Here is a 26,704-nt window from a genome sequence, read left to right as displayed (position 1 = left end):
GTGGTGGGGATGGTTGTAGTGGTGGGGATGGTTGTAGTGGTGGGGATGGTTGTAGTGGTGGGGATGGTTGTGGTGGTGGGGATGGTGGTAGCGGTAGGGATGGTGGTGGGGATGGTGGTGGTGCAGGAGGGGGTGATGGTCGCTGAAGTGGTTCCTGATGTAGCAGTTCTAGAGCTACTTGTGGGGCTGGAGGGGCTCAGAGGGCCCTTAGGACCTGTGGGGCCAGGAGGGCTGGAGGGGCTGACAGGGCTGGTGCTGTCACCACTGGCTGTAGAGCTCAACATGCCCATGGTGGTCATTGCCTCAGTGGTGTCCCCTGAAGTCCGTGTGGTTCCCACCGTCCATGGGGTGACCATGTGGTGGTGGCCACCTGGGGACCCCTCAATGTCATCCCACCCCCCCCCAGAGGCCCCATGTGTATCCCCGGTGGCCACGAGGTGACAATAAAATGAGTGGTTTATTCAACTACAAAAAGGGGTTTGACAGAACTTTGAAGGGAGGAGGGTGGGGGGTATCCTCGTGGTTCCCCCACTTGGCGGCGGCTCTTGGGTTCTTCTCAAGGGATAATGATCTGAGATGGCTTCTGGATGTGGATCTGGAGAGGAAAGAAGGAGAGATGGGGATGAAGGGGGGGTGTCCCCATCACAGTGGGTGGGGGGTCCTAGGGACGTGGCACCCACCTTCTGCGACGTGTCCACATTCTCCAGGTAAATCTGGGTGGTGCTGGGGGTCTCCAGGTCTGTTGGGGGGGAAAGGAAGGAGAGGTGGCATGGACCTCAGCATGCAGCCCCCTGGGGGGCTGCAGCTCCACCTGGCCCACCACCATCCATCCATCATCCATCCATCCATCCATCCATCATCCATCCATCATCCATCCATCCATCCATCCATCCACCCACCCATCCATCATCCATCCATCCATCCATCCATCCATCCATCCATCCATCCATCCATCCATCCGTCATCCATCCATCCCTCCATCCCACCAGCCCCATTACCTTCCAGCATGATTCCTTGGTTGTTGGTGGCGAAGCCCTGTGGGCTGCTCCAGATCTCGTCCACGCTGCTGTAGAGCTCTGAGCGGGATGTCAACTTTTCCCTGCGTGGTGGGATGGAGAGGGATGAGAACAGGGCATGCTCCTATGGGACAACCCCTTGTCTCCACCCCACTTGCCTGTACTCCTCATTCTGCCTCCGAGCCCGCACCAGGAAGACGGTGAAGATGGCGATGGCCACGACCAGCCCGGTCACCGGGACCCCGATGGCCACCGCGAGCTTGCTGACCCGTGAGCTGCAGGCATTGTCCTGGTACCAGAATGCCGATCGGTCCGAGCACCTGGTGGGGATGTCCAAGTGGTGACACCAGCGCTGGCTTCAGCCTGAAGCCAAGGAGGGGGCACCCGCTGTGAGGACAGTGTGGTGGACACCCAACAGGGTCCTTACGTGCACTCTGGTCCGTCTTGGAGCACCCTGCAGGTGCCATAGACGCAGGGGAGGGGGTCAGAGGCTCGCTTGTCACATCTGGTGATGCAGACAACGCCGGTGTCCGTGAGGAGTGGGAAGTAGAAGGAACTGAAGCTCGCCAGGGTGAGGTTGCCACACACGCCTAAGGGTGGGAGGTCACAGCTCAGGGACGTGGCCTGGGGGAGTCCCAGGATGGGAAGGAACATCCTGTGGGTTCACTTACTTGTCTCAACCTCTTCTGTCTTGTAGCTGGTGACGCTGGTGAACGTACGGTTGAAGCAGAAAGAGCCTAGGGTGGAGAGAGAAGCTGCTGGTGGGCACCCTTGGGCTCAACTTCCATCCTTCCCCCAGCAAGGACCTCGCCCTGGTGCCAACCAGTGCATGGAGGGCCACCAGCAGCATCACTCACAGTTGTCTCCTGTACAGCTTTCATTGCAGCTGGTGTAGTCGTTGATGGCACTGACAAGGTCACTGGAGATGGTCTTCAGTGTCTCGTTGGCCTTGGTGCTGGCAAGGACCTTCAGGAGGACCGTGTAGTTCACCACGATGCTGCCCTGGCTGCACGGAGAAGAGACATGGGTGGCTGTGGCAGGGAGACCAGTGTGGGGTCCCCACATGTGGAGGGACAGCATGGCCACCGTTACATGGGGCTGGACCATCCTGGAGGAGCCCCCAGGGATAGAACATGGCTTAGAGGGATGTGGATGCCCCATCCTTGGAGAGCATCACTTCTATTTGACCCCCATGGGTCCTCTCATCCCAAATCCCCCTGCCGGAGCAGGTAGAGCAGGTCAGGACCCACCACCCTGGTGGACACTCACGTCAATTCGTGGATCACCACACCTTGGTAGCCCTCGATATTCTTGTAGATGTCACTCATCTGAAAGACAAAGAGAAGCCATGGAGAGATCTGGGCACCAGCTCCAATCCCAAGGGGGGTGTCCCTGGTGTCACCATGTCCTGACCTGCTCCTCAAACTCCTGCTTGAACTCCTTGAAAGCTGCCGAGGACTTGTCCTGAAGATCTTCCGTGAACTCCCGGTTCTCAATCTTGGTCGTCATCTCCACCGTCGCATCCATCAGCACTTCACCAAGCAGGAAGAGACCCATAAGCAACAGACCTGAGTGCCCCTGTCCCTCCATAGTGCCCTTCATAAAGGGACTAGCTCGGTTCCTCATGGTGGTCCCATTCCCGTGCTGTTCCCTCCGTGGCGGCCCCATTCCAAGCTCAGTCCCTCCATGGTGGCCCCATTCCCAATTTGGTCCCTCTTTAGTGTCCCCATTCCCAGGTTTGTCTCTCCATGCTGTTCCCATTCCCAGGTTGACCTCCCTTTGGTAACCCCATTCCCAATTTGGTCCCTCCATGGTGGCCCCATTCCCAGCTCGGTTACTCATGGTGGCCCCTTCCCAAGCCAGTCCCTCTTTGGTGGCCCCATTCCCAGCTCAGTCCCTCCCTAGTGCCCCCACTCCCATCTCCATCTCTCCTCGAGGTGACCCCAGGCCCCATCCTGCGCTGGTGCCCCAGCAGGGCCACCCAGGGGTGGGTTCCTACCGTCCTTGACCTCGATGCTGCTCGTGGCCTCCTCGCACTCGTAGCCCTGGAAGTTCTCGGGGCAGATGCAGAGCCCTGCGCTCCAGGTGCCCCCGTTCTGGCAGACCGGGAACTCGCAAGCAGTCCCATAGAACGCACCACTACAATTGCACTTGATCCCATCCCACGTGCCCCCGTTGAGGCATGGACCTGTAGGGACATGAGAGGTGGGACACGGCCAGGGGCACCCTGTGGCCATGGGGAAGGGAAGAGGGAAGGGACAGGCCAAGGAGGTGCCTGGAAGGAGGAGCCTCACCTGAGTTTGTGGTGCTGGAGGTGGTTGTAGGAAGGATGAGGGTGGGAGTGATGGGAACAGGAGTGGTGGAAACAGGAGTGGTAGAAACAGGAGTGGTGGAAACGGGACTGGTGGAGCCCGATGAAGCAGTTGCAGAGTCACCAGTAATGATGCTGATGGTGGGGTTGGAGGTGGAAATTGGTACAGGGGTGGAGGTTGTCTCCCCAGATCCTGAAGTTTCTCCTGATCCCGAAGAGTCTCCTGATCCCGACGTCTCTCCTGATCCCGAAGTCTCTCCTGATCCTGACGTGTCTCCAGAACCCGACGTGTCTCCGGATCCGGAAGCGTCTCCTGATCCCGAAGAGTCTCCTGATCCCGAAATGTCTCCGGATCCTGAAGACTCTCCTGATCCCGATGTCTCTCCCGATCCCGAATTGTCACCAGATCCTGATGTGTCTCCTGATCCCGAAGAATCTCCTGATCCCGAAGAGTCTCCAGATCCTGACATGTCTCCAGATCCCGATGAGGCTCCTGATCCTGAAGAGTCTCCCGATCCCGAATTGTCACCAGATCCTGATGTGTCTCCTGATCCCGAAGAGTCTCCGGATCCCGAAATGTCTCCGGATCCCGAAGAATCTCCAGATCCCGATGAGTCTCCTGATCCTGAAGAGTCTCCCGATCCCGAATTGTCACCAGATCCTGATGTGTCTCCTGATCCCGAAGAGTCTCCAGATCCCGAAGAGTCTCCGGATCCCGAAATGTCTCCAGATCCCGAAGAATCTCCGGATCCCGAAGAATCTCCAGATCCCGATGAGTCTCCTGATCCTGAAGAGTCTCCGGATCCCGAAATGTCTCCTGATCCAGAAGCATCTCCTGATCCCGATGTCTCTCCCGATCCCGAATTGTCACCAGACCCTGATGTGTCTCCGGATCCTGAAGAGTCTCCAGATCCCGATGTCTCTCCTGATCCCGAATTGTCTCCTGATCCCGAATTGTCTCCTGACCCCGACATGTCACCAGATCCTGATGAGTCTCCAGATCCTGACGTGTCTCCAGATCCCGAAGACTCTCCGGATCCTGATGAGTCTCCTGATCCCGAAGAGTCTCCAGATCCTGATGAGTCTCCAGATCCCGAAGCGTCTCCTGATCCCGACGAATCTCCAGATCCCGAAATGTCTCCGGATCCTGAAACGTCTCCGGATCCTGAAACGTCTCCAGATCCTGATGTCTCTCCAGATCCTGACGCATCTCCTGATCCTGAAGAGTCTCCGGATCCCGAAATGTCTCCTGATCCAGAAGCATCTCCTGATCCCGATGTCTCTCCCGATCCGGATGTGTCTCCTGATCCTGAAATGTCTCCGGATCCCGAAGAGTCTCCAGATCCCGAAATTTCTCCGGATCCTGATGAGTCTCCGGATCCTGATGTGTCTCCTGATCCCGATGAGTCTCCCGATCCCGAAGACTCTCCGGATCCCGACAAGTCTCCTGATCCCGAAATGTCTCCAGATCCTGAAATGTCTCCTGATCCCGAAGCATCTCCTGATTCTGATGAGTCTCCGGATCCCGAAATGTCTCCTGATCCTGAAGAGTCTCCAGATCCCGAAATTTCTCCTGATCCCGAAGATTCTCCGGATCCTGATGAGTCTCCAGATCCCGAAGCGTCTCCTGATCCCGACGAATCTCCGGATCCCGAAATGTCTCCGGATCCTGAAACGTCTCCGGATCCTGAAACGTCTCCAGATCCTGATGTCTCTCCAGATCCTGATGCATCTCCTGATCCTGAAGAGCCTCCGGATCCCGAAATGTCTCCTGATCCAGAAGCATCTCCTGACCCCGATGTCTCTCCCGATCCGGATGTGTCTCCTGATCCTGAAATGTCTCCGGATCCCGAAGAGTCTCCAGATCCCGAAATTTCTCCTGATCCTGATGAGTCTCCGGATCCTGATGTGTCTCCGGATCCCGATGAGTCTCCCGATCCCGAAGATTCTCCGGATCCCGAAGAGTCTCCCGATCCCGAAATGTCTCCTGATCCTGATGTGTCTTCTGATCCTGAAGAGTCTCCAGATCCCGATGAGTCTCCTGATCCCGAAATTTCTCCTGACCCTGAAATGTCACCAGATCCTGAAGACTCTCCAGATCCTGACGAGTCTCCCGATCCAGATGTGTCTCCGGATCCCGAAGAGTCTCCGGATCCCGAAATGTCACCAGATCCTGACAAGTCTCCTGATCCAGAATAGTCTCCAGATCCTGAAATGTCTCCTGATCCCGAAGACTCTCCGGATCCGGATGAGTCTCCCGATCCCGAAGATTCTCCAGATCCTGATGAGTCTCCAGATCCCGAAGCGTCTCCTGATCCTGACAAATCTCCGGATCCCGAAATGTCTCCGGATCCTGAAACGTCTCCTGATCCAGAAACATCTCCAGATCCCGAAGAGTCTCCAGATCCTGAAGAGTCTCCGGATCCCGAAATGTCACCAGATCCTGAAGACTCTCCAGATGCTGACGAGTCTCCCGATCCTGAAGAGTCTCCTGATCCTGATGTGTCTCCTGATCCCGACAAGTCTCCTGATCCCGAAGAGTCTCCAGATTCTGAAATTTCTCCTGATCCTGACAAGTCTCCAGATCCCGAAATGTCTCCTGATCCCGAATTGTCTCCTGATTCTGATGAGTCTCCGGATCCCGAAATGTCTCCGGATCCTGAAACGTCTCCGGACCCTGACGTGTCTCCAGATCCCGACGTGTCTCCCGATCCCGAAGAGTCTCCTGATCCTGATGTGTCTCCTGATCCCGACAAGTCTCCTGATCCCGAAGACTCTCCGGATCCCGACGTCTCTCCTGATCCAGAAGCGTCTCCGGATCCCGAAATGTCTCCTGATCCTGACAAGTCTCCAGATCCCGACGTGTCTCCTGATCCCGAAGAGTCTCCGGATCCCGACGTCTCTCCTGATCCTGACGTGTCTCCGGATCCCGAAATGTCACCAGATCCTGACGTGTCTCCTGATCCTGAATAGTCTCCAGATCCCGAAATGTCTCCTGATCCAGAAACATCTCCAGATCCCGAAGAGTCTCCAGATCCTGAAGAGTCTCCGGATCCCGAAATGTCACCAGATCCTGAAGACTCTCCAGATGCTGACGAGTCTCCGGATCCTGAAGAGTCTCCTGATCCTGATGTGTCTCCTGATCCCGACAAGTCTCCTGATCCCGAAGAGTCTCCTGATCCCGAAATGTCTCCTGATCCCGAATTGTCTCCTGATCCCGACAAGTCTCCCGATCCCGAAATGTCTCCTGATCCCGACAAGTCTCCAGATCCCGAAATGTCTCCGGATCCTGAAACGTCTCCGGACCCTGACGTGTCTCCAGATCCCGACGTGTCTCCTGATCCCGAAGAGTCTCCGGATCCTGAAATGTCTCCAGATCCTGAAATGTCTCCAGATCCCGAAGCGTCTCCTGATCCCGACGAATCTCCGGATCCCGAAATGTCTCCGGATCCTGAAACGTCTCCAGATCCTGATGTCTCTCCAGATCCTGACGCATCTCCTGATCCTGAAGAGTCTCCGGATGCCGACGTCTCTCCCGATCCTGAATTGTCACCAGATCCCGAGGTGTCTCCTGATCCGGAAGCGTCTCCGGATCCCGAAGAGTCTCCGGATCCTGAAACGTCTCCAGATCCCGACGTGTCTCCAGATCCCGAAGAGTCTCCGGATCCTGAAACGTCTCCGGATCCTGAAACGTCTCCAGATCCCGACGTGTCTCCGGATCCCGAAGAGTCTCCGGATCCCGAAATGTCGCCAGATCCCGAAATGTCTCCTGATCCCGACAAGTCTCCAGATCCCGAAATGTCTCCGGATCCTGAAACGTCTCCGGACCCTGACGTGTCTCCAGATCCCGACGTGTCTCCCGATCCCGAAGAGTCTCCTGATCCTGATGTGTCTTCTGATCCCGACAAGTCTCCTGATCCCGAAGACTCTCCAGATCCCGACGTCTCTCCCGATCCCGAATAGTCTCCAGATGCCGAATTGTCTCCTGATCCCGAAATGTCACCAGATCCTGAAGACTCTCCGGATCCTGATGAGTCTCCTGATCCCGAAGAGTCTCCAGATCCTGATGTGTCTCCTGATCCCGAAGACTCTCCGGATCCCGACAAGTCTCCGGATCCCGAAATGTCTCCTGATCCTGAAGAGTCTCCAGATCCCGAAATTTCTCCTGATCCCGAAGATTCTCCGGATCCTGATGAGTCTCCAGATCCCGAAGCGTCACCTGATCCCGAAAAATCTCCGGATCCCGAAATGTCTCCGGATCCTGAAACGTCTCCGGATCCTGAAACGTCTCCAGATCCTGATGTCTCTCCAGATCCTGATGCATCTCCTGATCCTGAAGAGTCTCCTGATCCCGAAATGTCTCCTGATCCAGAAGCATCTCCTGATCCCGATGTCTCTCCCGATCCTGAATTGTCACCAGATCCCGACAAGTCTCCTGATCCTGAAATGTCTCCGGATCCCGAAGAGTCTCCAGATCCCGAAATTTCTCCTGATCCTGATGAGTCTCCGGATCCTGATGTGTCTCCTGATCCCGATGAGTCTCCCGATCCCGAAGATTCTCCGGATCCCGAAGAGTCTCCCGATCCCGAAATGTCTCCTGATCCTGATGTGTCTTCTGATCCTGAAGAGTCTCCAGATCCCGATGAGTCTCCGGATCCCGAAATTTCTCCTGATCCTGAAATGTCACCAGATCCTGAAGACTCTCCAGATCCTGACGAGTCTCCCGATCCAGATGTGTCTCCGGATCCCGACGTCTCTCCTGATCCAGAAGCGTCTCCGGATCCCGAAATGTCTCCTGATCCTGACAAGTCTCCAGATCCCGACGTGTCTCCTGATCCCGAAGAGTCTCCGGATCCCGACGTCTCTCCTGATCCTGACGTGTCTCCGGATCCCGAAATGTCACCAGATCCTGACGTGTCTCCTGATCCAGAATAGTCTCCAGATCCTGAAATGTCTCCTGATCCCGAAGACTCTCCGGATCCGGATGAGTCTCCTGATCCCGAAGATTCTCCCGATCCTGATGAGTCTCCAGATCCCGAAGCGTCTCCTGATCCCGACAAATCTCCGGATCCCGAAATGTCTCCGGATCCTGAAACGTCTCCTGATCCTGAAACATCTCCAGATCCTGATGTCTCTCCAGATCCTGACGTGTCTCCTGATCCTGAATAGTCTCCAGATCCCGAAATGTCTCCTGATCCAGAAACATCTCCAGATCCCGAAGAGTCTCCGGATCCTGAAGAGTCTCCGGATCCCGAAATGTCACCAGATCCTGAAGACTCTCCAGATGCTGACGAGTCTCCCGATCCTGAAGAGTCTCCTGATCCTGATGTGTCTCCTGATCCCGACAAGTCTCCGGATCCCGAAGAGTCTCCTGATCCCGAAATGTCTCCTGATCCCGAATTGTCTCCTGATCCCGACAAGTCTCCGGATCCCGAAATGTCTCCGGATCCTGAAACGTCTCCAGATCCTGATGTCTCTCCAGATCCTGACGCATCTCCTGATCCTGAAGAGTCTCCGGATGCCGACGTCTCTCCCGATCCTGAATTGTCACCAGATCCCGAGGTGTCTCCTGATCCGGAAGCGTCTCCGGATCCCGAAGAGTCTCCGGATCCTGAAACGTCTCCAGATCCCGACGTGTCTCCGGATCCCGAAGAGTCTCCGGATCCTGAAACGTCTCCGGATCCTGAAACGTCTCCAGATCCCGACGTGTCTCCGGATCCCGAAGAGTCTCCGGATCCCGAAATGTCACCAGATCCCGAAATGTCTCCTGATCCCGACAAGTCTCCAGATCCCGAAATGTCTCCGGATCCTGAAACGTCTCCGGACCCTGACGTGTCTCCAGATCCCGACGTGTCTCCCGATCCCGAAGAGTCTCCTGATCCTGATGTGTCTTCTGATCCCGACGAGTCTCCTGATCCCGAAGACTCTCCAGATCCCGACGTCTCTCCCGATCCCGAATAGTCTCCAGATGCCGAATTGTCTCCTGATCCCGAAATGTCACCAGATCCTGAAGACTCTCCGGATCCTGATGAGTCTCCTGATCCCGAAGAGTCTCCAGATCCTGATGTGTCTCCTGATCCCGAAGACTCTCCGGATCCCGACAAGTCTCCGGATCCCGAAATGTCTCCTGATCCTGAAGAGTCTCCAGATCCCGAAATTTCTCCTGATCCCGAAGATTCTCCGGATCCTGATGAGTCTCCAGATCCCGAAGCGTCACCTGATCCCGAAAAATCTCCTGATCCCGAAATGTCTCCTGATCCAGAAGCATCTCCTGATCCCGATGTCTCTCCCGATCCTGAATTGTCACCAGATCCCGACAAGTCTCCTGATCCTGAAATGTCTCCGGATCCCGAAGAGTCTCCAGATCCTGAAATTTCTCCTGATCCTGATGAGTCTCCGGATCCTGATGTGTCTCCTGATCCCGATGAGTCTCCCGATCCCGAAGATTCTCCGGATCCCGAAGACTCTCCCGATCCCGAAATGTCTCCTGATCCTGATGTGTCTCCGGATCCTGAAGAGTCTCCAGATCCCGATGAGTCTCCTGATCCCGAAATTTCTCCTGATCCTGAAATGTCACCAGATCCTGAAGACTCTCCAGATCCTGACGAGTCTCCCGATCCAGATGTGTCTCCGGATCCCGACGTCTCTCCTGATCCAGAAGCGTCTCCGGATCCCGAAATGTCTCCTGATCCTGACAAGTCTCCAGATCCCGACGTGTCTCCAGATCCCGAAGAGTCTCCGGATCCCGAAATGTCACCAGATCCTGACGTGTCTCCTGATCCAGAATAGTCTCCAGATCCTGAAATGTCTCCTGATGCCGAAGACTCTCCGGATCCGGATGAGTCTCCGGATCCCGAAGATTCTCCAGATCCGGATGAGTCTCCAGATCCCGAAGCGTCTCCTGATCCTGACAAATCTCCGGATCCCGAAATGTCTCCGGATCCTGAAACGTCTCCTGATCCTGAAACATCTCCAGATCCTGATGTCTCTCCAGATCCTGACGTGTCTCCTGATCCTGAATAGTCTCCAGATCCCGAAATGTCTCCTGATCCAGAAACATCTCCAGATCCCGAAGAGTCTCCAGATCCTGAAGAGTCTCCGGATCCCGAAATGTCACCAGATCCTGAAGACTCTCCAGATGCTGACGAGTCTCCCGATCCTGAAGAGTCTCCGGATCCTGATGTGTCTCCTGATCCCGACAAGTCTCCTGATCCCGAAGAGTCTCCAGATCCTGATGTGTCTCCTGATCCCGACAAGTCTCCGGATCCCGAAATGTCTCCAGATCCTGAAATGTCTCCTGATCCCGAAGCATCTCCTGATTCTGATGAGTCTCCGGATCCCGAAATGTCTCCTGATCCTGAAGAGTCTCCAGATCCCGAAATTTCTCCTGATCCCGAAGATTCTCCGGATCCTGATGAGTCTCCAGATCCCGAAGCGTCTCCTGATCCCGACGAATCTCCGGATCCCGAAATGTCTCCGGATCCTGAAACGTCTCCAGATCCTGATGTCTCTCCAGATCCTGACGCATCTCCTGATCCTGAAGAGTCTCCGGATGCCGACGTCTCTCCCGATCCTGAATTGTCACCAGATCCCGAGGTGTCTCCTGATCCGGAAGCGTCTCCGGATCCCGAAGAGTCTCCGGATCCTGAAACGTCTCCGGATCCTGAAACATCTCCAGATCCCGACGTGTCTCCGGATCCCGAAGAGTCTCCGGATCCCGAAATGTCACCAGATCCCGAAATTTCTCCTGATCCCGAAGACACTCCGGATCCTGATGAGTCTCCAGATCCCGAAGCGTCTCCTGATCCCGACAAATCTCCGGATCCCGAAATGTCTCCTGATCCAGACAAATCTCCAGATCCCGACGTGTCTCCTGATCCCGAAGACTCTCCGGATCCCGACGTCTCTCCTGATCCTGAATAGTCTGCAGATCCCGAATTGTCTCCTGATCCCGAAATGTCTCCAGATCCTGAAGACTCTCCAGATCCTGACGAGTCTCCTGATCCCGAAATGTCTCCAGATTCGGAAGAATCTCCAGATCCCGAAGACTCTCCTGATCCTGATGTGTCTCCTGAACCTGAAATGTCTCCTGATCCCGAAGCATCTCCTGATTCCGATGAGTCTCCAGATCCCGAAATTTCTCCGGATCCCGAAGATTCTCCCGATCCTGATGAGTCTCCAGATCCCGAAGCGTCTCCTGATCCCGACAAGTCTCCAGATCCCGAAATGTCTCCGGATCCTGAAATGTCTCCGGATCCTGAAACATCTCCAGATCCTGACGCATCTCCTGATCCTGAAGAGTCTCCAGATCCCGAAATGTCTCCTGATCCAGAAGCATCTCCTGATCCGGAAGCATCTCCTGATCCCGAAGAGTCTCCAGATCCTGAAATGTCACCAGATCCTGAAGACTCTCCGGATGCAGACAAGTCTCCCGATCCTGAAGAGTCTCCTGATCCTGAATAGTCTCCAGATGCCGACAAGTCTCCTGATCCTGAAGAGTCTCCTGATCCCGACGTGTCTCCTGATCCTGAATTGTCACCAGATCCTGACGTGTCTCCTGATCCCGAAGAGTCTCCGGATCCCGAAATGTCTCCTGATCCCGAAGACTCTCCGGATCCTGATGAGTCTCCCGATCCCGAAGAGTCTCCAGATCCTGACGAGTCTCCTGATCCCGAAATGTCTCCTGATCCCGAAGACTCTCCGGATCCCGAAATGTCTCCAGATCCTGAAATGTCTCCTGATCCCGAAGCATCTCCTGATTCCGATGAGTCTCCAGATCCCGAAATTTCTCCTGATCCCGAAGACACTCCGGATCCTGATGAGTCTCCAGATCCCGAAGCGTCTCCTGATCCCGACAAATCTCCGGATCCCGAAATGTCTCCGGATCCTGAAACGTCTCCGGATCCTGAAACAACTCCAGATCCTGATGTCTCTCCAGATCCTGACGTGTCTCCTGATCCTGAATAGTCTCCAGATCCCGAAATGTCTCCTGATCCGGAAGCATCTCCTGATCCCGAAGAGTCTCCGGATCCCGAAGAGTCTCCAGATCCCGAAATGTCACCAGATCCTGAAGACTCTCCGGATGCAGACGAGTCTCCCGATCCCGAAGAGTCTCCTGATCCTGAATAGTCTCCAGATGCCGACGTGTCTCCTGATCCTGATGAGTCTCCTGATCCTGACAAGTCTCCTGATCCCGATGTCTCTCCCGATCCTGAATTGTCACCAGATCCTGACGTGTCTCCGGATCCCGACAAGTCTCCTGATCCCGAAGAATCTCCAGATCCCGAAGAGTCTCCTGATCCCGAAATGTCTCCGGATCCTGAAATGTCTCCTGATCCCGAAGACTCTCCGGATCCCGACGTCTCTCCCGATCCTGAATAGTCTCCAGATGCCGAATTGTCTCCTGATCCCGAAATGTCACCAGATCCTGAAGACTCTCCGGATCCTGATGAGTCCCCAGATCCTGAAGAGTCTCCGGATCCCGACAAGTCTCCTGATCCCGAATAGTCTCCAGATCCCGAAATGTCTCCTGATCCGGAAGCATCTCCAGATCCCGAAGAGTCTCCAGATCCCGAAATGTCTCCTGATCCCGAAGACTCTCCGGATCCTGATGAGTCTCCAGATCCTGAAGCGTCTCCTGATCCCGACAAATCTCCAGATCCCGAAATGTCTCCGGATCCTGAAACGTCTCCAGATCCCGACATGTCTCCGGATCCTGAATAGTCTCCAGATCCCGAAGAGTCTCCGGATCCCGAAGAGTCTCCGGATCCCGACGTCTCTCCTGATCCTGAATAGTCTGCAGATCCCGAATTGTCTCCTGATCCCGAAATGTCTCCTGATTCGGAAGAATCTCCGGATCCTGAAGAGTCTCCAGATCCTGACATGTCTCCTGATCCCGAAATGTCTCCTGATCCCGAAGCGTCTCCTGATTCCGACAAGTCTCCGGATCCCGAAATGTCTCCAGATCCCGAAATGTCTCCTGATCCCGAAGAGTCTCCAGATCCCGACAAGTCTCCGGATCCCGAAATGTCTCCTGATCCCGACGCGTGTCCTGATCCTGAGTAGTCTCCAGATCCCGAAATTTCTCCTGATCCCGAAATGTCTCCGGATCCGGAAGCATCTCCTGATCCTGACGTGTCTCCGGATCCTGACAAGTCTCCGGATCCCGAAATGTCTCCTGATCCTGAAAAGTCTCCTGATCCTGATGTGTCTCCTGATCCTGAAATGTCTCCGGATCCTGAAATTTCTCCTGATCCCGAAGACTCTCCGGATCCTGAAAAGTCTCCTGATCCCGAATAGTCTCCTGATCCTGAAATGTCTCCGGATCCCCAAGTGTCTCCTGTTTGCGACACCTCTTCTGATCCCGACGTGAAGGTGCTCCTGGGTCCCTCCGTCTCCCTCCCTGTCCCAGTGGTGGCAATTCCTCCTGCCCTGCTCTCACCCTCTGGTCCTGTCACAGCCCCTCTCCTGATCCGCTTCTTTCCCACCTCCTGCACCAGGACCTTTGTGTTCCTGCTGCTGGGAACCTCTTTAGGTCCTTCACCCTGGTCAGTCGGCACCTCCTCGTTGGCATTCCCGATCCGTTCCGTGCTCTGCCCCTGTGCTTGGCCTGTGTCCCATGGGTCCTGCTGGCCACCATCACCTGCGCAGGAGATGAGGTGTCACAAAGGCACCTTGAGTCTGGTGTCCACCTGCACCCAGTGTCCTCAGGTGGTTCCATTGGTGACCCCTTGATGGTCCCATCCCACCACCTCCTCCACATCAAACACCCACATCCCCCCAACCCCACTGACCCCCATTCACCCCCCTCCACCACAGACCTGCCGCTGGTTCTCCAAAGGAACCCCCCGACCTCCACAGAGCCCCACGTTGGTCTGGAAACATGGAATCATGGAATGGTTTGGGTTGGAGGGACCATAAAGCTCATCCGGTTCCAACCCCTGCCACGGGCAGGGACGCCTTCCACTGGAGCTCCAAGCCCCTGTGTCCAACCTGGCCTTGAACACTGCCAGGGATGGGGCAGCCACAGCTTCTCTGGGCACCCTGGTCCATCATCCCACCACCCTCAATGGTGGAGAACGTCTCCCTTAGGTCCCATCTAACTCTTCCCTCTTGCAGTTGGAGCCGTTCCTCCTCATCCCATCCCTCCATCCCTTGTCCAAAGCCCCTCTCCAGGTTTCCTGGAGCCCCTTTAGGCACTGGGAGCTGCTCTAAGGTCTCCCCTTAAGGAGCCTTCTCCAGGCTGAACAAGCTTGTCCAGAAGCTCCTGTCCACCCATGGAGGCCTCCTGGCGCTCCTCTTTGTGGAATGAGCTTGGAGAAGGTGACCCTTGACCATCTTCCTTGGTCTCCTCATCCCTGCAGGGCTTTATCCCCTGGGGATGCTCTGAGCAGATCCCTCCAGCTCTGTTCTCCTGAGGTTCCCCTTCTCCCTGCCCTGAGTATCTCCAGCTCCACCGCTTCATCCTCCCTTGATCTTCACATTCCTCAGCAGCCACTCCCTGGTGGTGGGGACAAGGTCCAGGTTCTCAGCTCCCGCCACCAGGAAGTTGCTGTCAACACATTCCCGGAATATCCCGGGTGCCGATCGAGGGCGTCATCCACTTGCTCTTCCTGGTGGGGTGGCCTGAAGCAGACGTCCCCTGTCCCCGCCCTCCCCTTCATCCTGAGCCATAAGCTCATACTGGGTTCCTCATCCATAGACCAGAGACCAACATTCCCCAAAGACCTGCCCTGGGTTCTCCAAAGATGCCACCAAAGACCCCCGAGACCCCCAAAACCTTGTGAACCACCAAAGACACATCAACCATAGACCAACGTCCCCCCAGGACCTGTCCTTGGGTCTCCAAAGACCCACCAAGACCCCCACCTGGGTCCTCAGAACCTGTGACCCCCTCAAAGACCTATCCTTGGGTCTCCAAAGACCTGCCCTTGGGTCTCCAAAGACCCACCAAGACCCTCCAGCTGGGTCCTAAGAACCTGTGACCCCCCCAAAGACCTGTCCTTGGGTCTCCAAAGACCTGCCCTTGGGTCTCCAAAGACCCACCAAGACCCTCCAGCTGGGTCCTAACAACCTGTGACCCCCCCCAAAGACCTGCCCTTGGGTCTCCAAAGACCCACCAAGACCCTCCAGCTGGGTCCTAACAACCTGTGACCCCCCCAAAGACCTGCCCTTGGGTCTCCAAAGACCCACCAAGACCCTCCAGCTGGGTCCTAACAACCTGTGACCCCCCCAAAGACCTGCCCTTGGGTCTCCAAAGACCCACCAAGACCCTCCAGCTGGGTCCTAACAACCTGTGACCCCCCCAAAGACCTGCCCTTGGGTCTCCAAAGACCCACCAAGACCCTCCAGCTGGGTCCTAACAACCTGTGACCCCCCCAAAGACCTGCCCTTGGGTCTCCAAAGACCCACCAAGACCCCCCAGCTGGGTCCTCAGAACCTGTGACCCTCCCAAAGACCTGCCCTTGGGTCTCCAAAGACCCACCAAGACCCCCACCTGGGCCCTAGGAACCTGTGGCCCCCCCAAAGACCTGCCCTTGGGTCTCCAAAGACCCACCAAGACCCCCACCTGGGTCCTCAGAACCTGTGACGCCCCCAAAGACCTGTCCTTAGGTCTCCAAAGACCCACCAGGACCCTCCAGCTGGGTCCTCAGAACCTGTGACCCCCTCAAAGACCTGCCCTTGGGTCTCCAAAGACCCACCAAGACCCTCCAGCTGGGTCCTCAGAACCTGTGACCCCCCCAAAGACCTGCCCTTGGGTCTCCAAAGACCCACCAAGACCCTCCAGCTGGGTCCTAAGAACCTGTGACCCCCTCAAAGCCCCTCAAGACCCCCAGTTCATGCTTGGTTGACACCAAACCCAGACCTTCAGCACCAGACCCTGGTCCCAACCCCTCCCCAAGCCCTCGGGGTGCCCGGGGTGGCACCAGCAGCACCCACCTTTGAGGAGCAGCAGGAAGCAGACGTACACTAAGACCCCAGCACCCACCAGGCGACCTCGCATCCCTACGGAGCGCTGGGAATGGGGGGACGTGGGCTCCGGGTTCCAGCCCTGGCCGCGGGTGAGGTGGGAATGGGACACGGATCAGCACCGGGAGGACCTTTGGTCCCCAAGGGAGGGGTGGAACCGGAGGTGACGACACCCATTGCCGGGAAAGGGGTCACCCATGGGGCACGCTGGGACAAGGGGGGGCTCCAGGAGACACATCCAGGGGGGTCCCAAAGCCGGAGCACGTCCCGATCCCACCTGCCCTGGGGGGCGACGGGATGGGGTGGGAATGGGGGTGCAGGAGATGTGATGGGAATGGGGGTGCGGGAGATGGGGTGGGAATCGGGGTGCGGGAGATGGGGTGGGAATGGGGGTGCGGGAGATGGGGTGGGAATGGGGGTGCGGGAGATGGGGTGGGAATCGGGGTGCGGGAGATGGGGGGGAATCGGGGTGTGGGAGATGGGGTGGGAATGGGGGTGCGGGATATGGGGTGGGAATCGGGGTGTGGGAGATGGGGTGGGAATGGGGGTGCGGGATATGGGGTGGGAATGGGGGTGCGGGAGATGGGGTGGGAATGGGGGTGCGGGAGATGGGGTGGGAATGGGGGTGCGGGATATGGGGTGGGAATCGGGGTGCGGGAGATGGGGTGGGAATGGGGGTGCGGGAGATGGGATGGGAATGGGGGTGCGGGAGATGGGGGGGAATGGGGGTGAGGGAGATGGGGTGGGAATGGGGGTGCGGGAGATGGGGTGGGAATGGGGGTGCAGGATATGGGGGGGGAATGGGGGTGCGGGAGATGGGGTGGGAATGGGGGTGCGGGAGATGGGATGGGAATGGGGGTGCGGGAGATGGGGGGGGAATGGGGGTGCGGGGTGGGAAAAGGGGACATGGGGGAGGGATGGAGGAACTCGAACCCTCCAGCACCCCAATACCAGCACCCAGCACCCCCATAGCAGCACCCAGCAACCCCCAGCACCCCTATAGCAGCACCCAGCACCCCCACAGCAGCACCCCAACCCCAGCACCCAACACCACCGCTACCCCCATAGCAGCACCCAGCACCCCCCAGCACCCCAATACCAGCACCCAGCACCCCAATACCAGCACCAGGCACACCCATAGCAGCACCCAGCACCCCTCAGCACCCCAACACCAGCACCCAGCACCCCCACAGCAGCACCCAGCAACCCCAGCACCCCAACGCCAGCACCCAGCACCCCCATAGCAGCACCCAGCACCCCCCAGCACCCCAATATCAGCACCCAGCATCCCCATGGCAGCACCCAGCACTCCTATAGCAGCACCCAGCACCCCCCCCAAACCCCCATAGCAGCACCGAGCACCCCCCAGCACCCCAATATCAGCACCCAGCATCCCCCAGTACCCCCATAGCAGCACCCAGCACCCCCACAGCAGCACCCAGCACCCCTGAGCACTCCAATACCAGCACCCAGCAACCCCATAGCAGCACCCAGCACGCCATAGCAGCATCCTGCACCCAGCACCCCAATACCAGCACCCAGCACCCCCATAGCAGCACCCAGCACCCCTCAGCACCCCAACACCAGCACCCAGCAACCCCATAGCAGCACCCAGCACGCCATAGCAGCATCCTGCACCCAGCACCCCAATACCAGCACCCAGCACCCCCATAGCAGCACCCAGCACCCCAACACCAGCACCCAGCACCCCCACAGCAGCACCCAGCACCCCCAGGACCCCAATACCACCACCCAGTACCTCCATAGCAGCACCCAGCACCCCCCAGCACCCCAATACCAGCACCCAGCACCCCCCAGCACCCCAACACCAGCTCCCAGCACCCCCAGAGCAGCACGAGGCACCCCCAGAGCAGCACCCAGCACCCCCAGCACCCAACCCCAGCACCCCGATGGGCTCAGTCCCACGGGGGGGGGCTGCCCCAGGCCCCCCGCTGGCCCCATAGCGCCCCAAACCCGCCCCCCGGAGCCCCGAATTGCCCCATCACCCCCATAGACCCCCCCTCCGCCACAGAAGTCCCTCCCGTTGCCATGGAAACCCGCCCCCCCCAACCGTTGCCAGGAAACCCCGCCCCGCGGCGCTCCCGCCGTTGCCATGGCAACCGCCCCTCCCTCCGAGCTGGCCCCTCCCACCTCACTCCGTTGCCCCCAGCAACAGGCCCCGCCCCCTTCCCCCCCCCCCCGAAGCTCCGGCGCATGCGCGGTGCGGCCGGGCCCGGGTTCAGCGGAGTAAGAAGAGGCCGAGAACGATCGTAACGGGAGCCCCGGGACCGGCCCCCGGGATACCGGGATATCGGAGACCGGGCCCCCGGGACACCGGGACCGGGACCCCGGCACCGCCGCTATGGTGAGGGGACGGGGCGGGAACGGGCGGCGGGGGGGGGGCGGGGAGCGCCGGGGAAGGAGGGGGATCGGGTCACGTGGGAGCGCGGTCACGTGGCCCAGGGGTGTCATGTGGCCTTCCCCCCACCCCATCTCCAAAGCCTGTCCCCATCCTGACCCCCCCCCAGCCCCACAGTGACCCCCGGTGACCCCCGTGACCCCCAGCCCCCCAGTGACCCCTATGTCCCCCCCAGCCCCATAGTGGCCCCCAGTGACCCCCATATTCCCCTCAGTCCCCCAGTGACCCCCATGTCACCCCCAGCCCCACAGTGACCCCCAGTGACCCCCATGTCACCCCCAGCCCCACAGTGACCTCCATGTCCCCCCCAGCCCCACAGTGACCCCCAGTGACCCCCATGTCACCCCCAGCCCCACAGTGACCCCCAGTGACCCCCATGTCACCCCCCAGCCCCGCAGTGACCCCATGTCCCCCCCCAGCCCCACAGTGACCCCCAGTGATCCCCATGTCCCCCCCAGCCCCACAGTGACCCCCATGTCCCCCGCAGCCCCACAGTGACCCCCAGTGACCCCGATGTCCCCCCCAGCCCCACAGTGACCCCCATGTCCCCCCCAGCCCCACAGTGGCCCCCAGTGATCCCCAGCCCCATAGTGACCCACAGTGCCCCCCATGTCCCCCGCAGTGACCCCGGTGTCCCCGCAGCCCCCCGGTGACCCGCTGTGCCCCCCCAGATGCGGTTCATGCTGCTGTTCAGCCGGCAGGGGAAGCTGCGCCTGCAGAAGTGGTACCTGGCCACCGCCGACCGCGACAAGAAGAAGATGGTTCGGGAGCTCATGCAGGTGGTGCTGGCGCGCAAGCCCAAGATGTGCAGCTTCCTCGAGTGGAGGGACCTCAAGGTCGTCTACAAGAGGTGACGCCCCCGAAACCCACCTCAAACCCACCAAAACCACCCCAAACCCACCCAGAACCAACTCAAAACCCACCAAACCCACTCAGACCCCACAAAACCCACCTCAAACCCACCCAGAACCAACCCAGACCCCACCAAACCCACCCAGAACCCAACCCAGACCCCACCAAACCCACCCAGAACCAACGCAGAGACCACCAAACCCACCCCAAATCCACCCAGAACCCACCAAAACCACCCAGAACCAACCCAGAACCCACCAAACCCACCGCAAACTCCACCAAACTCACCCAGACTCCACCAAACCCACCCAGAACCAACTCAGAGCCCACCAAACCTACCCAGAACCAACTCAGAACCCACCAAAACCACCCAGAACCAGCCCTGAACCAACCCAGACCCCACCAAATCCACCACAAACCCACCCAGAACCCATCCAGACCCCACCAAACCCACCCCGAACTCACCCAGAACCAACTCAAAACCCACCAAACCCACCCAGAACCAACCCAGACCCCACCAAACCCACCCAGAACCAACTGAGAACCTACCAAACCCACCCCAAACTCCCCAGAACCCACCCAGAACTCGCCAAACCCACCCCAGACCCACCCAGAACCAACTCAGAACCCACCAAACCCACCCACAACCAACCCAGAGCCCACCCAGACCCCACCAAACCCACCCCAAACCCACCCAGAACCAACTCAAAACCCACCAAACACACTCAGACCCCACCAAACCCACCCAGAACCCACCAAAACCACTGCAAACCCACCCAGAACTCACCAAACCCACCCCAAACCCACCCAGAACCAACTCAAAACCCACTCAACCCACCCCAAATCCACCCAGAACCCACCAAAACCACCCAGAACCCACCAAACCAACCCAGAACCAACTCAGACACCACCAAACCCACCCAGAACCCACCCCAAACCTACTCAGAACCAACCCAGAGACCACCAAACCCACCCCAAACCCACCAAAACCACCCAGAACCCACCTGAAATCCACCCCAAACCCACCCAGAACCAACTCAGACCCCACCAAACCCACCCAGAACCAACCCAGAACCCACCCAGACTCCACCAAACCCACCCAGAACCAACCCAGACCCCACCAAACCCACCCCAAATCCACCCAGAACCCACTAAAACCACCCGGAACCCACCAAACCCACCCAGGACCAACTCAGACCCCACCAAAACCAACCCAGAACCCACCCAGACTCCACCAAACCCACCCAGAACCAACCCAGACCCAACCCAGACCCCACCAAACCCACCCCAAACCAATTCAGACCCCACCAAACCCACCCAGAACCAACCCAGACCCCACCAAACCCACCCCAAACTCCACCAAACCCCCCCAGAACCCCCCCCCAGCTCCCCAGGGCCACTGCAGCCAGCTCATGGTGGCACCAAGGGAGGGTTCCACCACACCGTGACGTGGCTTTGGGGTGTTTCGGGGGACTTTTGGGTGTTTTTAGGGTGCAAAGTGGGTTCCACCACCCCATACCATGGTTTTGGGTGGTTTTAGGGTGTTCTGGGGGTGTTTTTAGGGTGCAAGGTGGGTTCCTCCACCTGAAGCCATGGTCTTGGGGTGGTTTAGGGTGTTTTGGGGTGGTTTTAGGGTGTTTTGGGGTGATTTTAGGGTGGACGATGAGTTCCATCACCCCACACCATGGTTTTGGGGTGGCTTTGGGTTGAAGGTGGGTCCCACTACCCCATGCCATGGGTTTGGGGTGGTTTTAGGGTTCAAGGTGGGTTCCATCACCCCATGTCATGGTTTTAGGGTCATTTTGGGCTGTTTTGGGGTGTTTTTAGGGTGCAAGGGGGGTTCCATCACCCCACACCATGGTTTTGGGGTGGATTTAGGGTGGGTTTAGGTGTTGTAGGGTGGTTTTGGGGTGTTTTGGGGTGATTTGGGGGTGTTTTACTGTGTTCTTAGGGTACAAGGTGGATTCCCTGCTTTTAGGTCGTTTAAGGTGGTTTTCATGTGGTTTTGGGGGTGTTTTAGGGTGTTTTGGGGGTGTTTTGGGGTGTTTGAGGGTGTTTTAAGGGTGTTTTGGGGTGTTTTAGGGTGTGTTGGGATGATTTGGAGGTATTTTGGGGTGCTTGAGGGTGTTTTGGGGAGGTTTAGGGGAGGTTTAGAGTGTTTTGGGAGTGTTTTGGGGTGATTTAGGTGTTTTGGGGAGTTTTAGTGTGTTTGGGGAGTGTTTTGGGGTGTTTTAGTGTGTTTTGGGGTGTTTGAGGGTATTTTGGGGTGGTTTAGGGTGTTTTGGGAGTGTTTGAGGGTGTTTGAGGGTGTTGGGGGGGGTTTAGTGTGTTTTGGGGTGATTTGGGGGTATTTTGGGGTGTTTGAGGGTGTTTTGGAGAGGTTTAGGGGAGGTTTAGAGTGTTTTGGGGTGGTTTAGGTGTTTTGGGGTTTTTTAGTGTGTTTTGGGGGTGTTTGGGGTGTTTTGGGAGTGTTTTGGGGTGCTTGAGGGTGTTTTGGGGTGGTTTGGGGTGTTTTGGGAGTGTTTTAGGGTGTTTGAGGGTGTTTTGGGGTGATTTGAGGGTATTTTAGGGTGTTTTAGGGTATCTTGGGGAGGTTAGAGTGTTTGGGGAGTGTTTTGGGGTGATTTAGGAGGTTTGGGGGGGTTTTAGTGTGTTTTGGGAGTGTTTTGGGGTGTTTAAGGGGGTTTGAGGGTGTTTGGGAGTGTTTTGGGGTGTTTAAGGGGGTTTGAGGGTGTTTGAGGGTGTTTTGGGCTGGTTTAGTGTATTTTTGGGGTGTTTTGGGGTGATTTGAGTGTTTTGGGGTGGTTTAGTGTATTTTTGGGGTGTTTTGGGGTGATTTGAGTGTTTTGGGGTGGTTTAGTGTATTTTTGGGGTGTTTTGGGGTGATTTGAGTGTTTTGGGGTGGTTTAGTGTATTTTGGGGGTGTTTCGGGGTGACTTTAGTGTGTTGGGGGTTTTAGTGTGTTTGGAGTGTTTTGGGGTGTTCTGGGGCTGTTTTGGGCTGTTTTGGGGCTGTTTTGGGGCTGTTTTGGGGCTGTTTTGGGCTGTTTTGGGGGTGTTTTGGGGTGTTTTGGGGCTGTTTTGGGGTGTTTTAGGGGCAGTTCTGGCTGCAGCCCCCCCCCAGCCCCTGCTGCCCCCCCAGGTACGCCAGCCTGTACTTCTGCTGCGCCATCGAGGGGCAGGACAATGAGCTCATCACGCTGGAGCTCATCCACCGATACGTGGAGCTGCTCGACAAGTACTTCGGCAGCGTGAGTGCCCCGGGGGGGACCCAGGGACACCCCAGGGACACCCCCAGGGACCCCCAGGGAGACCCCAGTGTCACACTGTGGGTGCTTGGCCACCTTAAGGTCACCCCAAAGCCACCTTGGGCCCCCCCCAGGGCCATCCTAAGGTCACCCCAAAGCCATCCCAGGGTCCCCAGAACCACCCCAGGGCCACACTATGGGTGCTTGGCCATATTAAGGTCACCCCAAAGCCACTTTGGGCCACCCTAGAGCCACACTAGGGGTGCTTGGCCATGTTAAGGTCATACTGAAGCCACCCCAGGGTCACACTATGGGTGCTTGGCCACCTACAGGTCACCCCAAAGCCACTTTGGGCCCCCCCAGCACCATCCTAAGGTCACCCCAAAGCCATCCCAGGGCCCCCAGAACCACTCCAGGGTCACACTGTGGGTGCTTGCCCTCCTAAAGGTCACCCCAAAGCCACCTTGGGCCACCTAAATGACACCCCAGAGCCACACTATGGGTGCTTGGCCATATTAAGGTCACCCCAAAGCCACCCCGGGGTCACACTATGGGTGCTTGGCCACCTAAAGGTCACCCCAAAGCCACCTTAAGCCCCCCCAGCACCATCCTAAGGTCACCCCAAAGTCACCCCAGGGCCCCCATGACCACCGCAGCACCATGCTATGGGTGCTTGGCCATCCTGATGTCACCCCAAAGCCACCTTGGGCCACCCTAGAGCCACACTATGGGTGCTTGGCCATATTAAGGTTACCCCAGCACCATCCTAAGGTCACCCCAAAGCCATCCCAGGGTCCCCAGAACCACCCCAGGGTCACACTATGGGTGCTTGACCATATTAAGGTCACCCCAAAGCCACTTTGGCCCCCCCAGGGCCATGCTGAGGTCACCCCAAAGCCACCCCAGCGGCACTAGAACCACCCAAGGGCCACCTCAGGCCATGCTGTGAGTGCTTGGCCACCTAAAGGTCACCCCAAAGCTGCTTTGGGCGACCCCAGGGCCATCCTAAGGTCACCCCAAAGTCACCCCAGGGCGCCCAGAACCACCCCAGGGTCACACTATGGGTGCTTGGCCATATTAAGGTCACCCCAAAGCCACTTTGGGCCACCCTAGAGCCACACTAGGGGTGCTTGGCCATGTTAAGGTCATACTGAAGCCACCCCAGGGTCACACTGTGGGTGCTTGGCCACCTAAAGGTCACCCCAAAGTGCGCCCAGGGCCTCTAGAACCACTCCAGGGTCACACTATGGGTGCTTGGCCACCTAAAGGTCACCCCAAAGCCACTTTGGGTGACCCCAGGGCCATCCTAAGGTCACCCCAAAGCCACCCCAGGGCGTCCAGAACCACCCCAGGGTCACACTATGGGTGCTTGGCCATCTCAAAGTCACCCCAAAGCCACCTTGGGCCACCCAAGGGCCACCCCAGGGCCACACTATGGGTGCTTGGCCATATTAAGGTCACCCCAAAGCCACTTTGGCTCCCCCAGGGCCATGCTGAGGTCACCCCAAAGCCATCCCAGGGCCACTAGAACCACCCAGGGGCCACCTCAGGCCATGCTGTGGGTGCTTGGCCACCTAAAGGTCACCCCAAAGCCACTTTGGGCCCCCCCAGGGTCACACTATGGGTGCTTGGCCATATTAAGGTCACCCCAAAGCCACCCCAGGGTCATACTATGGGTGCTTGGCCACCTAAAGGTCACCCCAAAGCCGCCTTGGGCCCCCCCAGGGCCATCCTAAGGTCACCCCAAAGTCACCCCAGGGCCCCCATGGCCACCACAGCACCATGCTATGGGTGCTTGGCCATCCTGAGGTCACCCCAAAGCCACCTTGGGCCACCCTAGAGCCACACTATGGGTGCTTGGCCATATTAAGGTCACCCCAAAGCCACCCCAGTGTCACACTATGGGTGCTTGGCCACCTAAAGGTCACCCCAAAGCCGCTTTGGGCCACCCTAGAGCCACACTATGGGTGCTTGGCCATGTTAAGGTCATACTGAAGTCACCCCAGGGTCTCACTATGGGTGCTTGGCCACCTAAAGGTCACCCCGAAAGCCCCGGGAGCACCCCAAGCTCCATCCCATGGGCAGGGGAGCACTGGTGGGTGCGTGGGGCGGTGCTGGGCCCCCCCCTGAGGCCAGGCCGGGTTCTCCTGGGCAGGTGTGTGAGCTGGACATCATCTTCAACTTCGAGAAGGCCTATTTCATCCTGGACGAGTTCGTGATGGGGGGCGAGATCCAGGACACCTCCAAGAAGAGCGTCCTCAAGGCCATCGAGCAGGCGGATCTGCTGCAGGAGGTGAGGCACCCCCAGACTCACCTATGGAGCCCCCAAAACACCCCTATGGAAACCCCATAGCACCCCTATGGAGCCCCCAAACTCACCTATGGAGCCCCCAAAACACCCCCATGGAAACCCCATAGCACCCCTATGGAGCCCCCAAACTCACCCTATGGAGCCCCCAAAACACCCCTATGGAAACCCCATAGCACCCCTATGGAGCCCCCAAACTCACCTATGGAGCCCCCAAAACACCCCTATGGAAACCCCATAGCACCCCTATGGAGCCCCCCAAACTCACCTATGGAGCCCCCAAAACACCCCCATGGAAACCCCATAGCACCCCTATGGAGCCCCCAAACTCACCTATGGAGCCCCCAAAACACCCCCATGGAAACCCCATAGCACCCCTATGGAGCCCCCAAACTCACCTATGGAGCCCCAAAACACCCCCATGGAAACCCCATAGCACCCCTATGGAGCCCCCAAACTCACCTATGGAGCCCCCAAAACACCCCCATGGAAACCCCATAGCACCCCTATGGAGCCCCCAAAACACCCCTATGGAGCCCCCAGGCTCACCTATGGAGGCCCCAGACTCACCTATGGAACCTCCATAGCACCCCTGTGGAGCCCCCAAACTCACCTATGGAGCCCTCCAAACACCCCTATGGAGCCCCCAAACTCACCTATGGAGCCCCCAAACTCATCTATGGAACCCTCGTAACACCCCTATGGAGCCCCCAAGCTCACCTATGGAGCACCCATAACACCCCTATGGAACAGCCCAAACTCACCTATGGAACCCCCAAACACCCCTATGGAGCCCCCAAACACCCCTATGGAACACCGCCAAGCTCACCTATGGAGCCCCCATAACACCCCTATGGAGCCCCCAAACTCACCTATGGAGTCCCCAAAACACCCCTATGGAGCCCCCAAAACTCACCTATGGAGCCCCCAGAACACCCCTATGGAGCCCCCAAACTCACCTATGGAACCCCCATAACACCCCTATGGAGCCCCCAAACACCCCTATGGAACAGCCCAAAACTCACCTATGGAGCCCCCAAAACACCCCTATGGAGCCCCCAAACTCACCTATGGAGCCCCCAGAACACCCCTATGGAGCCCCCAAACTCACCTATGGAACCCCCATAACACCCCTATGGAGCCCCCAAACACCCCTATGGAACAGCCCAAAACTCACCTATGGAGCCCCCAGAACACCCCTATGGAGCCCCCAAACTCACCTATGGAACCCCCATAACACCCCTATGGAGCCCCCCAAACACCCCTATGGAACACCGCCAAGCTCACCTATGGAGCACCCATAACACCCCTATGGAACAGCCCAAAACTCAACCTATGGAACCCCCAAACACCCCTATGGATCCCCCAAAACATCTATGGACTCCCCCCCCCCAAACACCTCTATGGAACACCCCAAAACTCACCTGTGGGACCCCCAAACTCACCCATGGACCCCCCCAAAATACCCCTATGGACCCCCCAAACTCACCTATGGAACCCCCCAAACACCCCTATGGAACATCCAAACCCCCCTATGGACCCCCCACACCCTATGGAACCCCCCAAACACCCCTATGGAACC

At 57.8% G+C, this 26,704-nt stretch overlaps 2 protein-coding genes across 4 annotated transcripts; one reads left to right on the top strand and one right to left on the bottom strand.

Annotated features, from left to right (window-relative positions):
• Positions 1 to 438: 438 nt before the first annotated feature.
• LOC115602977 (fibroin heavy chain-like) lies at positions 439 to 16,593 on the bottom strand. Its single transcript, XM_030474458.1, has 12 exons — positions 16,267 to 16,593; positions 3,311 to 13,969; positions 3,016 to 3,204; positions 2,430 to 2,548; positions 2,286 to 2,344; positions 1,874 to 2,022; positions 1,688 to 1,753; positions 1,444 to 1,606; positions 1,175 to 1,336; positions 999 to 1,099; positions 681 to 739; positions 439 to 595 (listed from the first exon to the last, which is right to left on the bottom strand). Exons 1-12 carry the CDS (start codon positions 16,328 to 16,330, stop codon positions 557 to 559), a joined length of 11,829 nt encoding a protein of 3,942 aa, XP_030330318.1. The 5' UTR covers positions 16,331 to 16,593; the 3' UTR covers positions 439 to 556.
• A 1,904-nt stretch (positions 16,594 to 18,497) lies between these two features.
• On the top strand, positions 18,498 to 25,189 carry LOC115602976 (AP-1 complex subunit sigma-1A-like). 3 transcript variants are annotated; one of them, XM_030474454.1, is made up of 5 exons: positions 18,578 to 18,607; positions 18,645 to 18,661; positions 19,387 to 19,565; positions 22,709 to 22,817; positions 24,970 to 25,189. In XM_030474454.1, the coding sequence occupies exons 2-5, from the start codon at positions 18,659 to 18,661 to the stop codon at positions 25,165 to 25,167; spliced, it is 489 nt and encodes a 162-aa protein (XP_030330314.1). In that variant the 5' UTR covers positions 18,578 to 18,607; positions 18,645 to 18,658; the 3' UTR covers positions 25,168 to 25,189. The 3 variants fall into 3 exon arrangements, with proteins under 3 accessions (XP_030330315.1, XP_030330317.1, XP_030330314.1); XM_030474455.1 differs by having other exon boundaries at positions 18,498 to 18,661; positions 19,338 to 19,565; XM_030474457.2 differs by having other exon boundaries at positions 18,504 to 18,661; positions 19,410 to 19,565; positions 24,970 to 25,182.
• Positions 25,190 to 26,704: the final 1,515 nt, after the last annotated feature.

Source organism: Strigops habroptila, unplaced genomic scaffold, assembly GCF_004027225.2.
Source record: "Strigops habroptila isolate Jane unplaced genomic scaffold, bStrHab1.2.pri NW_022045596.1_ctg1, whole genome shotgun sequence".
NCBI lineage: Eukaryota > Metazoa > Chordata > Aves > Psittaciformes > Psittacidae > Strigops > Strigops habroptila.
This window is presented reverse-complemented; position numbering and strand designations above follow the sequence as displayed.